Raw genomic sequence first — 15,874 nt, forward strand, 5'->3', positions numbered from 1 at the left:
AAGGCTCTTCAGTATGCCTTAAGAAGATACACACACAAGATTGTTTGGTTTGGCACTAACGTGTGATGCGCTAATAAATCGAGTTGGAGTACTAACAATACGAGCTGAATGTTACGCCTTAAGAGATTATGCATATTCAGATGTCAATAAAAACATGTCAAGCGGTCAGGATAGTTTCTGTTGAAATAAACCTTATTCAATTGTTAACTAAAGCGATGAACAAGTCAACATTCTTTGTCGTATATTTTTCGAACCATTGGAAGTTCTTTTTCATCACCCGCCATAGTCGTCAGACCCAAATCCAAGGAAGTATTACTTTCTACACAATAAGAACAATTTAACTCCGGCAATGCCACAGTGTGTTTCGGCCATTCGGTTCCACCCAAGTAACCATAAGCATTAATCTAAAACCGTATATTGGAAATAATTCTGCATCCCAAGTGCCAAACTTTTGTATATTAGCAATCTTAATGCTTATAAAACGTATATTAACATTGTTGATGCATAGAAGCATTAACGTAAATCAGCATTAAAGAAAGCAATATATGCGCATATAACGTAACAATATAATGCATTTAGTCAATTGCATTAAAACGAGCCGTAAGTGTTGATGAACGGCTTGTACTTGACTTCTTATTTTGCTATTCTGCGGCCACTATTTGTGCCCTCTTCCATCTGACGGTTGCCGTCTTTTTCTACCCTATTGGTAATGCAGAACAAGTAGCTATGATATGAGAGGGAATATCACCAAGATTTAAATACGACTAATTTCACCTCACTCAATCACATCCGCCATGGTTTAGATAGCAAAGGTGCAAGGAAACGAATGAGGTTGCATGACTAACTCCCGGTTCGAGCCCTGTCTAGGTGGTAAGATTATTCAGCATTTCAAAAAATGGTTCTGTTTATCCTGCTCCCCTTGAGATGCAGCAAAAAAAAATCGCTTGCTTTTATTAGTTTTTTAAATCCCGACCGAATCTATTTTTATTTACCATAACAAGCAAACGATATGCCATCGATACTTTTTCGATACGTCGATAATGTAGACAAAATGACGTTTCGTTTAAGCCTCAAACAAACACTGATAATGCTTATTGGATGCTTGTGGCGTAGCATTTTAACAACCCGCTATTTCGCCTATTTAGCATTATGTGAGATCTATAGAAGTATATATAGAAAAATATGCTTTTAATCATAGTTCTGTATGCTTATACAATGTTGTCCAAGGACTAGTGTTTAGTGCTTACTGGTTACTTGGGCAGTCCATTATGAGTGTGATCTTTTTTGAAAAGACACCAATCGAAGGTATTAAGTCTACATTCATTTTCGACTCGAAAATTGACGAAAAAATTGCCGGTTACCTATCTTGTTAGAAATAGATTGTCAACGTAAACAAAATGGCGTTGAATGACTGAGATGGATTTTTAAAACAACTCTAACTTTTGAGGATACAAACAGATACAGACAACTGATACTTGCTTTGACAGGTTTTTTGTTGTACTTTTAAGTAGGAGTTGTTTGATCTGCCACCATGTGCCACCTTGGGAAATAGTTGAGCTCAAAAAAATACTGTTTTTCACTAAAAAAGCTCAAAATCTCCGAAACTTCAGAAAATAACGTATAATAATGTTCTACAAAAACGTTGATTTTAGCAAGATAAACAACGTTCTAGAACACTATGAACACGCAAAAGTTGACCAGAATAAGTCAGGGTTTAAAAACTGTTTGAAATGGTTTGTCAACGAATAACGCTTCATAGACAAGTTCCATGAAAATATACAAGTATGGTATCTTTGACAAAGTTGTTTGTATTGATATTTACTACAACTTTGCCGGAAGTACCAAACCTGTATCTCGAATATACGAGAAAATAAATTTCGTACCTCACTCTTAAGGGAATTAATCACCCAAAGATTTCTCTCATAAGAAGGGGCTTGTTATACCTAGAAATGTTCTTAAAGACACTACATGTGAAAAACTTCACGTTTCGGCGCAATATCACACGATCACGTATTTCGCTGTTTGGACCACTGCACAGTGGTCCAAAAGGGCGAAAAGCGGAACTTTTTTCCTAGTGTCTTTTGCTTTCATTTTATCATTTATAGTCTTCAGCACTTTTGTTCGTATGAATATCCCTGTCAAAAGTTCGTCAATGCAATGTGAAAACTGTCAAAAGTTCGTCAATGCTGACTATAATGAAAATACAAACTTTTTAATAACTTTTTTGTATTAAGAAATATAGAGATAGCTTCTTTGGCAAAGTTATAAACAATATAAAAACAAGCAACTTTGCTGAAGAAATGAAATTTCTATCTTTACCGAGTGCTGAACTATAGGGCATATTCTTTAAAACTTATTTAAAAGTTGGTTTTTCATACTTAGCTTTTGTTAGTTGCATTTTACAAGAATACAATGTTCTAGGCAATTATCGAAGCTCTCGAAATACACGTTTTCGCAGAAGACCGCAAATCTCTTGGACTCTTACTTGCTGAGTTATCGCATATTCAAGCTTTAAATTTCCATAGATTAACGAGCCCATGGGGTAAAACGGGGCAAGCGGATTTCTGAAATCAGTACTTCATATTAAAGCTTAAGTCGAGCACTATAAACTCGTATGAGTTTCGCTTGTCCCCAACAATCCAAATGAAAGTACGGCAAGCATGCGTTCTATATGTTTCGCGTTCGCGAAAGGCTCGATACACGCCATTTTTTGTGTTAGTAGATAGACACATGGTTTCTTCGGCAAAGTTGTAGAAAATATAAATGCAAACAAGTTTGCTAAAGAAATGTCATTTCTATCTCAATCGAGTGCAGAGCTATAGAGCATTTTCTTTAGAAATTCTTTAAAAACTAGTTTTTCATACTTAGCTTATGTTGGTTGCATTTTACAAGAACATATGTTTCTAGGCGATTATTGAAGGACTCAAAATACACGTTTTTAAGAAGATTGCAAATCTCTAGGACCTTTTCTTACAAAGTTATCGCTTTTGACTCGTGAAGGTAAGGAAAAATAAAGCTTAAATAAGCGATAACTTTGTAAGGAAAGGTCCTAGAGATTTGCAACCTTCTGCAAAAACATGTATTTTGGGTTCTTCAATAGTCTCCTAGAACCATATACTCTTGTAAAATGCAACCGACATAAGCCAAGTATGAAAAACTTATTTTTAAAGAATTTCTAGAGAAAATGCTCTATAGCTCTGCACAAGACAGAGATAGAAATATCATTTCTTTAGCAAAGTTGTTTGCCTTTATATTTTCTATAACTTTGCCGAGAAAACCATGTGTCTATCTATTAATACAAAAGAATGAACGCGTATTGAGCCTATAGCTAACGTGAAACACATAAAACGTATGCTTGCCGTACTCTCATTTGGGTGGTTGGGGACAAGCGGAACCTATACAAGTTTATAGTACTCGACTTAAGCTTTAAGATAAAGCGTTGATTTAAAAAATCCGCTTGCCCTATTTTACCATGGGCTCGTGAAGCTATGGAAATTTAAAGCTTGGATATGCGATAATTTAGCAAGTAAAGGTCCAAAAGATTTGTGGTCTTCTACAAAAACGTGTGTTTTGAGTGCTTCGATAATTGCCTAGAACATTATATTCTTGTAAAATGCAACTAAGAAAAGCTAAGCATGAAAAACCAATTTTTAAAGAAGTTTTAAGAATATGCCCTTTAATTCAACACTCGATAAAGATAGAAATTTTATTTCTTCAGCAAAGTTGCTTGTTTTTACATTATTTACAACATATCCGAAGAAACTATGTCTATATTTCTTAATACAAAAAAGTTATTTTTTTTATTTTCATTATAGTACGCGATGACTAACTTTCGACGGTTTCAGATTAAGGGGGATATTTATTCGAACAAAAGTGTTGAAGACCATAAATGATAAAATGAAAACAAAAGACACTAGGAAAAAAGTTCCACTTTTCGCCCCTTATGGACTACTGTGCAATGGTCCTATTGACTCTAGTAAGCACCGCCTAGTCGAGATTTGAACATACGACGACTGGTTTAAAACTGGTTTGGTTAGACCAATATCGTACTTCAACGTTAATTGGGTGGTTACTGGTTAATCATCATCATCATCATCGCAAAAATAATCGATTTTTGATTTCTAAAAGCCTCCCTGATTCTAAGGCAGTGCATATTGCAGGGATTGCCGTGCAAAAAATAAAATAACAGTTTATTTAATTTAATTTCAAAAGTACAATAGTTTCAACAAAGTTTTTTTTATTGCACTTTTCTGCAAGATTGATGGGAAGCAACTGCCCAGTTAGCATCGAAAAACGATGTTGATCTAACACGCCAGTCGTTGTATGTTCGAATCTTGGCTGGGCGGTACTGTTTAGAGTCAGTAGCATCGCTGCACTAAACCCGTAATTGTCCTGTACTCTAATGACTGGCTGTCGATAAAGAATCAAATCTTAAAGACGTTTATAAGCCAAGGCTGATGCTGATTGATATTGCACGATTTATCTCAACAAAACTGCCATAAAATTCTCTTAAAATCGAATATTCTTCAAAAGAAAATTATGCTCCTAAGAAAGAATAATGTAGCATAAATAATTAATCCGTCAAAATGGAAGCCATAACCTTTGAAAAACTAAAAAAGTCGCCCTTTTAAACGAAAATTAAGCAAAAATCTGTACAATGTTTTCAATGCTCGATCTTCCCAGTAGTTAGTGAAATCTCAAAGCAACGAAGATGTACGAGGATAATGATGCACTGTATCACAAGTACCGTGGACCCGCGTTCGTTTGACTATTCTTAATCTGAACACTTTTTAATTTGAACCCCGCTGGTTTGCATGACGTGCAAATTAAAAATGGTTCAAATGTCATTCTCAACATGACATCATTTGTTTATGCAGACAATGCACATAAACAGGATTTGTTTGTACTGACCTAGCGTGTTTAATCGATTTCACATTTCGTTTTCCTAACGATTAAGATAGAAATCCGATCGGAAAATGCAATATTCGCACTTGCAACTGCCAACTAAAACAAACCATCAAAACAATAGCAAAGAGCAGGGCGATTCACACAGGTTTCAACATATTTCAGGTGACCAGTTGTTCAAATTAAAGAAGTAACCCCGTTAGTTTGCATGAGGAATCGTTCAAACGAACGGGGATCCACTGTACAAATTCCAACCAAACAACATTTTATTTCGTTGTACAAAATCAGCAACGAATATTCCTATGGACTCGATACTTCGTTACCATTTTCTTTGTTTATACTAGAAGGACAGAGCAAGTTTATCATGGTTGCTGGCCGGTAGTGCGGGGCCGCGGTTTTACGCGGTTTTCGGAATTTACGCGGTTTTTTACGCGATTGTCGGAATTTACGCGGATGTGCTCAAAACGTCTATTTTTTCGCATAGTTTTGAAATCCACAAAGTTTTTTTACGCGAAATTTTGGTTGTTTTTACGCGAATTTTGGAATTTACGCGGTTTTCGGAACTTGCGCGGCTTTTTTACGCGGTTTTCGGAATTTGCTCGTTTTTTTACGCGGTTTTCTTACGCGGTTTTCGAAATTTACGCGTTTTTTTACGCGGTTTTCGGAATTTACGCGGTTTTGATTTCCGCGGGACGTATCCTTCGCGTAAAAAGCAACTTGAGTGTACTTCAATGACCCTCCCTTCTTTCATCTTCCGCTCTTTCCCCTTCACGCCTTGTTCCCGTTCTGCTTGGAACTCTATCAATATCTTTGTTGCATTACTTTCTTCTATCGTCCCGTACGTTAATTGTAAAAAACTACCGTTATTGAAATTTAATTATATGCCTGATCTCATATAAGGTCAAGACAAAAACGCAAGTTTGACGCAACATTTTAATGGCACGTTAATTTAGCCACTTATCGTTCCAATATGCATGATATAATTTAATGCGCGTATGCTGCACAATTACGGAGACCTCTAAAATCTATTGTATATTCTTTCGGATGTTTTATTATGGTCGCTGTAAATCAAATTAATCAGAATGATCTGACAGAAAAGTTTTCTCTTTTCTGCTCACGGCTGTATATATGAAAATATATCAAGAGTAATAAAGCTGTTTGGGTGATTTGGCTTCTTACGTAGCAAGCTTTATGCTTTATAACTTTGTCGAACAAAGCGAAAAGCACAATCGATTTTAATGCTGCTTTCAGCATAGCGTACAAACTACCTTGAGCTTATGGCCTGACTGAGGGTATGAAAACCTTCTGAAGGGTGAGCCTCTTGGTCGATAGGAAGTTTTATAGCGGTCATCAGAAGGTTCCAGTGGTGCTCATTATTTTAAAAAAGCAATGAGATTGTTTAAAAAGCCTCAAAATGTATGCGCAAAAACCTGCTAAAAGGAAGACAGAATCGAAAGTAAAATTCTTTACTGCTTTTCTGCCATCGCATTCTTCAAATTTCCAATTTTATTTCGTACTAGAAGTGTCAATACTTCGTACACTCATTTTTCGAGTGGTTTAGATTATATAGTCCACAGATAATTGATTTTAAATAAAAAATTTTAATTCATTTGCCCCCTGATTTTTGAACCCAAGCTTATTAAGAGGTAGCGGTGAGGCGAGGTGCGTTGAATGACCAAAGCTTTAAAATAATTTGCAATGGCCTTATCTATATATGTGAACGTATGTTTGTATCCGCCATAACTCCAGAACGCCTCGACCATTCTCCACCAAACTTGCAACACATGTTCCTTGACATAAGAAAATCAGCACTGGTGGAATTAAAAAGGAGCGGGCGCTTCCTATCAAACGGGGAGGTCAAAATAAGTAAAAGGGTTTTTTTGTATGCCAGAAGGGCACTGGGTTAAAAAATGCCACTGCGACAGTCACGAAGATTGTCTTTTGTAGCTGGCCCCGATTGCTGTACACAGTTTACGGATTGCTCATACCCATTGATGGAGTTGAGCTAGGTTGTAAGACTGTGCCCCAATTAGGTATTACATGGTTAATAAAACCAGCGGTCCAGTTCAGTTTATGATCCAGAATAATACCCAGATGTTTAACTTCATTGCTGAAGCTTAGTCTGATTCCATTCAGTGTAGGGGGAGTAAGAGTATGTCTCCTCCGTCTAGTAAATGGTATCACGACTGTTTTGGAGGGGTTTATATTAAGCCCCTTTCGTAGACACCATAAAATAGTGGAGTTTAGAGCTCCTTGCATATGACTGGACAGCACTGCATCAAATTTACCTCTGACAATAAATACCACGGCGTACGCAATGACCTCATAGCCATGCTGTGATAGCTTGTGCAAGATTGCGTCGACCACCAGTGACCAGAGCAAGGGGGAGAGAACTCCTCCTTGAGGACATCCTTTGATCGGTGAGATTGTGATCGACGTATCTCCCAATGAGGCTGTGATTTCCCTGCTTGACAGCATTGCTTGAATCCAGCTCATTGTTGGCTTATCAGTTCCTTTATTAAGGAGAGCCGTGCTAGTTGAGGCGAATCACGTGTTATCGAAGGTACCTTCAATGTCAAGAAAAGCACAAAGTGCCGTTTCTTGGTATTGAAGCGACTTCTCAATTAGCGTCACTAGGTAGTGAAGTGCGGTTTCCGTAGATTTCCCGCATTGATAAGCATGTTGATTGCCACGTAAAGCAGAGTTCTTTAGAAACTCGCTACGGATGTGATTATCCGTGATTTTTCCATCAACTTGAGAAGCGTTGATGTCAGACTAATTGGTCTGAAAGCTTTTGGCATAGTTTTATCTTTTTTGCCTGCCTTAGGTATGAACACCATCCTGACCTCCCGCCAGTTTGCCGGGACATGTCCCAACGTAAAGCTGGCACGAAAGAGGTTGGTGAGCTCGGACATTATAATCTCGTCCGCTTTAAGAAGATGGGAAGTATGCCATCCGGACCCGGAGACTTCATTGGTTCAAAGGGGCTGAGTGCCCAATTGATTGAAGCCTCCATAAGCAGTCGGCGAGCAAGTAGAACCGAGTCGCTTGACACATTGCGCGACGACTCAACTTGCTGTTGCGCGCCGACGTCGCTTCCAGTGGACACTGTCGAACCGGGGAAATGCGTATTCATATGAATCTCCAACGTTTCCCTAGTAGTAACAGTGAGACTGCCATCTTCTTCAGGCAGAGTCTGGATGCTTTCACAAAACTTGACTCTGGACTTTCTTTTGGCCTTGCGAAGCTCTGCGTTGTATTTGGTGAGAGATGCTCTGTAGGCCTCCCAATTAGACGTGATCTTAGCCCTGTTGAATAAACGCCTAGCCTTCCGACGAAGGTTGCTGAGCGATTCATTCCACCAGGGCACGTCACGGCAGACTGTCCGCGGGTTTTAACGGACAGTTTGCAGTATAAGCATCAATAATCCTACTCTGTAGGTCATTGGCTGCAGCGTCCAGCTCAGCTGGTGTGCGTATATTAATATGACAGGAATTTCGAGAGCTTCCTAGATGTTCTCTGAATGAACTCCAGTTGGTTTTCTTCGGATTTCTGTATTGTTCTCTCCTGAGAGAGTTTGCCATAATATCAAAAACGATATACCTGTGGTCTGATAAACTTGGTTCGTCAGAGACATGCCAGATTTTGACCTTCTCAGCTATAGAAGTGCTGCACTGAGTGAGGTCTAGGACCTCATCCCTGATAGCATTAACAAAAGTGGGGACATTCCCTACATTGCATACATTGACATTGTTAGCAGTTAAGTATTTAAGTAGATACTGCCCCAAATCGTGTGGTGGGCGCTGGCATCACAGCCGATGAGGAACGGCACGTTAATGGCTCTGCAGTACCGCACGAGAGCGGCAACCTCGGATGGCGGTTTCCCAACCCCACAGAAGCCATGAATGGCCCAAAGCTGGTTAGTGACTATAATTTAACAAAAAAAAAACGATTAAACGTGGTATAGGGCTTTTTAACAACGATCACGTTGAATTCTGCATTCGTTGAAATTCTGTATTCGGTGTGTGCTTTCATTCTGAATAAGAATAAGGCCAGTATGTGGATCCGTGATAACTAATAGTTCTAAATTAATCGGACACTTGTATATCCGGAATTCTCATAAAAATCTTCCAAAAATCCTTTATATGGAGAATGCGACTAGGAGGTTAATATTTCTAAGGGTAATGAGAAAAATTGCTGGATATCCGCTTGGATATCGAAGAAAAATCTTACTGATTGAATTGATGTTCTAATGTTTCATTCTAATGATGTTCCTATTTAGGTCATGCCTAATAGGCCTAATTTTAGTTAATATTACGCATTTGCGAACATATGGGCTCGGTATTGGTCGGTTTTTGGGATTTGCGCATTGCGTACTAGCTTTTTGGTCTTTGGGAGGCAGGTGCGACTCTATGGTTTAAAGCTTCTGTCGACTACCGCGAACGCTCAGGCAGTGTTGCGCTTAATTTACTCTGTAGACCTATCTTGGGACAATGCATAAATGCTAGGGGAATGGAAAATTAAGATTATTCCATGGGTCGAGCCCTGATAACTTGTTAACCACTGATGGTTTTTTCTCTCATCATCATCATCATCATCATCATCATATTTAAAATTTGACATCCCGGTTCTTCCCAGAGGGATCTTAGAGTCAGTTCGTGGAGTCCGCGCAAGGCCGGAACGCCACCGCTGCGGTCATAGGCGTGTCGGCTATGCTTAGGGCTTATTGTGTTTTAGTGGGCGATATTGCCTGTCTCGTTAGGTAGAACTGGCGTTTGAAGTTTTCCTGATAGTTGGATGAAGATATCAGAAAAGGATCCGGCAGTGACCAGCTGGATAACCCGAACAAAGAAAACAAAAGGACAAAGTTTTAAGAGCATCTATTTTAATTTTTAAGAGACCTTTCGGAAATATTCTTGAGAACCTTCTTTAGGCCTTTAATTTTATAAGAGTTCTCGGGTCGTTTTATCGCAGTTTTGTTGAGTTATAAGTTTTATGATCGGTTAAGTTCTAAAAATCTCTTGAAGTGTTGCTTAAAACTGAGTTACAAACGTCCATTTTTGTTTTCCATTCTTTCCACAGTTGGGCTGCATCGACAGTAATGACCCGCCAGAATCTGATACCGGTCAACCTAGGGCCGGATGGCGACGCACCCGCTGCACCAGATAACGCCACGAGCGCGACAAATGGCACCGCAGATTCCGCTACCGGCTCTGCTAAGGAGGAGGAAAGCACTGCAAATACAACCACCACCACCGAGGGTAACGTCGGCGGCGGTGAGTTCGGTACGAGTCCGATGCTGATTCCATTCTGGGATATGGCTAATCACGTTAATGGCGAAATTACCACCGGCTACAATGAACTGCTGCAGCAGGTAGAAAGTCTTGCCCTGAAGGACTTCCGTAAGGGGGAACAGATATTTATTCACTATGGCAACAGGACTAATGCGGATTTTCTCGTGCACAATGGGTAAGTGTGGCTGCGAAAAGTCTATCAGTCGAACGTCAATTCAGCAATACCATTCTTTTCAGTTTCGTTTATCCGGACAACGCTAATAGCAACGTGTCGCTGCAGTTGAGCTTGAACACATCGGACGAGCTGTTCGAGCAGCGCAAGCAACTGCTCGAACTACTGAAGTTACCCACGACCGGCGAGTTCACAATCAATCGAGGTCCAAGTTACGTTTCATCGGAGCTACTTGGCTTCGCCCGTGTTTTCAACATGACCAAAGATCAGCTCGCCCACTGGGTCGAGCAGAAGGCGGAGGATATCGTTCGTCTGCTTGACTTGGATTTTACCCTCGAAAAGGAACTGGAACAAAAAGTTTGGAAATTCCTTTCGATACGGTTGCAGCTGATGCTACGAATGAGCGGAACTACCCTCGAGCAGGACGAAACTCTGCTGGCCAGTCAAGGTCAAAAGGGAACCCCGAAGCTGGGACACATCCGTACCATGTTGGTTCAGTATCGAGTGGCGGAGAAAAAAGTGCTTACCGAGGTGCACGAGCACTGCCAGCGGAAACAGTGCACCTAAAGCAGACGCTTTGCGCCCTAATGCTACCTATATAGATTATTATTTGCTTGCTATTCCTCAAGTGTACAACCCTCTCCGCAACCGAAAGCTGCTCGGAACTAGTTGAAAACTTTCCTAACCTATTAGTAGAAGCTTCCCATTCCTTGTGAAAACAATTTCCATGCTATCTACAGTTCATTATAACCACAGTATTGTTTTTGCCCTATTGCTTCAGCATTTTAGTTTGCTAATTTTTGCCTTAGCAGTTACAGAATTCAGTTACGTACAAGCCAAAATACATTTCAATCAATCAATTAGCTAAGTAATGGCCTTATTCTGTAATCCGAAGACTTTCATTGAACGATTTTATTAGTAAGTTAAACAATTGATGAAAAAGTGCTTTTACATAATTTAATTGTTTTCCCACAAGGTAGAAGTATTTATTTTATTTATATGTGTTTTTAAAAAAATGATACCTTTTCGATTATCCTTCGAATGCTAGATTGGCAACACCCAGAACATCAGCTGCCTTCCGATAGAAACTATACCGCTTCTTTGCAGCCGGATGGCACGGGGATGTTTCCAGTCCGCCATTGATTGCTTTAGTTGTGGCATAGAAATTCCTAAAGGAACCAGCTTGGGGGCGAACTCGCTCCTCCCAGTACCACACTGACACACGCATGCTGAGGCGCGGACTTGCGGACACGCAATCCGGATTGGTGACCAGTCTGCTGTCCCCGAAAATATCGTACGACGCCGCCTGGTAATTGCCTTCCCAGGTAAGCTGAATGTATCCACGGCCATAGAAAGTTGTACCGTACGGTTGACCTCGCCCACGACCGATTTCCTCCCGGTGCTGGAAGCCACCACTCTCGTGGATTAGATGAGCGACGAACATCGCAGCCTCGTTGCAATCCACGATGGACGCGTTGGTCTGTCCAACAACTTCGGATGATACATCGTACCCGACTGGACTGTATCCGCACCTGGTCAGTATTTCGTTTAGTTGCTCGATAGTAATCACTGCCATGGTTAAACTGCGAATGGTACATTTCGACGGAAGGCTTGTTTTTATACGATGAGCTCAGTTACCATACGTTATCACCAGAGGATGTCCCTAAAATTTCTTTGAAATCACTGTTCGTTTAGCACAAATTCAAGAGAAAAGCCCAGCTTCAATATGTTAGAGGTGTCATTTGGGTAAAATTGCTCGTAGAATCCGAATAAGGAACACAACATATCTGAAGATAGGATAAAGATATACATCTCAATTTTATCTGCCAAAATTTAAAACTAATTATTTTTTGGGTATTCTGACTGTGACGCATAACCCAAGTATCAATCTGTTGGTTTCGATATTTGGAAAATCAAGTAAACAGATTTGTTTGCATTAGATTTGGTGTTGTTTGTAGAAGCCGTTGAATCATGCTCAGTAATCATGTGTTAGTCACTAGACGGCTCTTGTCAAACATAAATACAATATATGGTAAATCATTGAATCTTATTTCAATACGCAGTATTCCTATGTTTCTAATTGTATTAATACAATATAGCTCCAATTTGGGTTTATTTCTGATCTATTTAAACATATTCTCAAGTGTCTATCGATTCTGTTCTCTAAACCGTTATGATATCGCAATATATTTTATTGTTTAAGCTATTTATCTCAATATTATTTTAATAAAAAATCAATATTTTCTCGATTGAGTGTATGAGTTACCTTTAAAACAAACCGGTAAAAATGAAAATATTAAGTTGATAACAGACACAATAACAGAATTCTGAGTAACAAATTTTTTATGACAATTTTTGTTGCGTTTTGTTAGTTGCTAATATCATGAAAATTGTAACAAAAGCAAATGCATCATATTATCATATACGATTTGATCTAGTTTCTATCCTGACAAGTTACAAAAATCAGCATTCTGCCGTATTTTATTACCGAAATGTAATAAAGCGCGTTATAAGTAACAGAACGAGATAGAATTTCTGCAAAACAGTTTGTGTATGGCTTTTATAACAGGAGCTATCAGTCTGTAATAATTTTGTTTTCGTTCGGAAAGCAAAGCAAAGCCTTGGTGCTGCATTTCTCTTCCGGAACTTTTTAACATTATTCGATCTGTTATTACTTATCACAGATATACCGTCCGATAAGGTTGAAAACTTCAAACTTTCGGGTGTAATTCGATTTAAAATCAAAGTTAAAATTGGGTTAGTAATTAGATTTGAAACTGAACAAGAATTTACGGTTGAAATCGGACTTGACATATGACATAGGGCATTAAATTAGACTTGAATTTGGACTACTTTAGGCTTGGAACGTTATTAAAAAATGAATTGGAAATTTGATTTACAATTTGATTTGAAATTGTATTAGGAATTGAATTGGAAAATTGCCCATGAATTTTAATTCGAAATTATGCTTGAAATTTAACTTCAAATCATATTTGAAATTGGACGTGAATTCAAATTTCACTAGAAATTGGAGTTGTGATCAGTGTTTAAATTTGACATAAAATTTTCTCTTTCCAGTCCCGTTTACCACTTTTTGTTTCCGTTTGTTAGTTTTTGCTCCTAACTTTTTGCTTATTCCTACCGTTTTTCCTTTTTTTCTTTCGATTTTCTTCATTCTGTCACGTTTTTTCCTCCGTTTTTGGCTCCTGGTTTTAATTTTGTTCTTCTATTTTCCTTTTTTATCTCCCACTTTTTCTCTCTAATTTTACCTTTTTCTTTAGATTGTTTTTTTTTCTGGTTTTGTTTTCTTCTTTTTCTGTTCCCTTTTTTATTTCAATTTGTTTCAATCTTTATTCTTTTACATTCTGTTTGATCTCTTTTTCTCTTTTTTCCTTCCCGAGGAAATCGTTTGCTTTATCGGTTTTCCTTTTTCTTTCTCTCTATTCTGTTTTCCCTTTGGCTTTCTCTAGTTTTCTGTTCCACGTGCTCTTTTCTGTCTCGTTTACTCAGCTTTTTATTTTTCGTTTTCCTAGCTTTTCTATTTGGTAATTATCTCCTCTCGTTTTCCTCTTTTTTGCCAGCTGTTTCCTCTTTCTCTAGTTTTCCTGCCCCGTTTTTCGCCCTTTCAGTTCTTTTCCTACCATTTTACCTCTCCTAATATTAAACCTTTTTATATTGGGCCATTACAGGCAATTGATTTTATAAAAAAAAATAACGTATATCATACAAATTTTTTTTCGCTCAAAATGCAGAAGCGACTAAAATGTTCCCCCAATGTAATAATGGATAAAGGAGACTATGACTCTCGGGTTTTTGATATGATTAGTTCAGGTCCGTACGTAGAATGTACCTACAAAAACGGCAAACCAAAAAATCCTCTCAATGGAATGATTGAGGGGGCAAATAACACCCGCCAGAAAGTTGCTCACTTCATGGGGGAAATAAAGCTAGAAAAACGGCTCCTGATTTCGAATCCAAAAGTTGCCTCCCTTTACTGCCTCCCCAAGATACAAAAAAACCCATTGGCTATGAGACCCATCTCGTCTAATGTCTGCACACCTACTGAAAAAATAGCCGCTTGGTTAGTAGACGAGATGAGAAAATATCCCATTAGGCACGGATCAAGTGTGAAGAATTCGCTAGAATAGAGGTTTTCCGTCAGATCATACCCCTTCTTTTCTTATTTTTTCTCGAAAGTACTCCCAATACGAGTGATAATGGTGCAAAAATATATTTTTTTCGTTGACTCTAGAATTTACTACGATTTTTCAAACAATGTAAATTGCAAGAATGGTGAGTTTCTTTTCACCAAATCACGAATGTTGAGTTTTAAAAAATTCGTTTCGGCTGCACTGTTTATTAAAATTTTCAGATTTTCTGGCAGCATTGCACAACAGATATTGACATATGTGTATCAGCGGTTGAGTGAAAAGGACAAAACGAATGAAGCTAATGATTACCTTCTTTTTCGTTTCGTGCGTTGCTTGCCACAAGAGTAAAGAGTGGCATAAATGGTTTCGAAGTGGTGAAAATAGAGGACACTGGTACAAAAAGGCATGTAATACATCCGAGAAGTGACGGGTTGAAATATACGTATTTTAGTTTTTCATTTTTACAGTAGTTAGAGGTTTTAATAAAGAAAGTTTTATATGGGAATAATTTCTAAGAGTCAAAACCGAACATTTAGTGGAAAAAAAAATTTTGACGGAAAACCTCTATTAGTAGCACAAATCCAAGATACAGTTGTACGACGGGGAGAAATTCTGGTTTCGTTCGATGTTAGTGCTCTATTTCCGAGTGTGCCAGTCCCCGCTGCTATAAAAAGCTTACGGGAACATTTAGAGAGAAATCGGGCTCCCCCCATTCACATCGAAGCTTACATAACGGTGGTGAAAGAATGTATGAGCCAGAACTTCTTCACATTTAGGGAAAAAATCTTCAAACAAGAATTTGGCCTTAGTATGGGGAGTAAACTCTCACCCCTCCTGGCTGAAGCGTTCATGAGTGACTTTGAAGTCGAATTGGGAAAGGAAAAGCTTTTCCCCAGAGTCTGGAAACGGTATGTCGATGATGTTTTCGCGATCGTAAAAGAAAGGCACCTGCCGCAAACTCTAGATTAACTAAATTCTCGATACCCCACCATAAAATTTACAGTGGAAAAAGAAGCGGATGGAAAATTACCTTTCTTGGACCTGTTAATAAACAAAGAAACAGGACAACACTCTGAAATTCGGAATTTATAGAAAACCAACGTCCACAGATCGATACATCACATCTGATTCCAATCATTTTGGCGCCCAAAAACAAGCGGCCTTCCATTCCATGGCACACCGTCTTGTCCATATCCCTATGAAAGAAGAAGACTTCATAGCAGAAAAAGAAAATATATATGAAGCTGCCAAAATTAATGGAAACGACAAACAGTTTGTCGACAGAATCATCCGGGTACATGAACGCAAGAAACATAAACAAAATGTAACCACACTACAGCCAGAGAGGGAGA

The 15,874-nt window shown here is 38.7% G+C and overlaps 2 protein-coding genes across 5 annotated transcripts in view; one reads left to right on the forward strand and one right to left on the reverse strand.

Moving 5' to 3' along the window:
- Window positions 1-11,231, forward strand: part of LOC128744544 (actin-histidine N-methyltransferase) — a 235,403-nt gene extending 224,172 nt beyond the window's left edge. For all 4 annotated transcript variants that reach the window (XM_053841627.1, XM_053841625.1, XM_053841626.1 and 1 more), the window contains exons 3-4: window positions 9,988-10,374; window positions 10,437-11,231. In XM_053841627.1, coding sequence (XP_053697602.1) covers window positions 9,988-10,374; window positions 10,437-10,938 — 889 coding nt within the window. In that variant the 3' untranslated portion in view covers window positions 10,939-11,231. The remainder of the gene's footprint in view (window positions 1-9,987; window positions 10,375-10,436) is intronic.
- A 170-nt stretch (window positions 11,232-11,401) lies between these two features.
- LOC128739421 (uncharacterized) lies at window positions 11,402-11,815 on the reverse strand. Its single transcript, XM_053834908.1, has one exon. The coding sequence runs from the start codon at window positions 11,813-11,815 to the stop codon at window positions 11,402-11,404; it is 414 nt and encodes a 137-aa protein (XP_053690883.1).
- Window positions 11,816-15,874: the final 4,059 nt, after the last annotated feature.

This window comes from Sabethes cyaneus, chromosome 3 (genome assembly GCF_943734655.1).
Source record: "Sabethes cyaneus chromosome 3, idSabCyanKW18_F2, whole genome shotgun sequence".
Classification (NCBI taxonomy): Eukaryota; Metazoa; Arthropoda; class Insecta; order Diptera; family Culicidae; genus Sabethes; species Sabethes cyaneus.

What these genes read in the sequence shown, in the direction of transcription:
- LOC128739421 (XM_053834908.1), bottom strand. Translation starts at nt 11,815, where the DNA reads ATGTTCGTCGCTCATCTAATCCACGAGAGTGGTGGCTTCCAGCACCGG.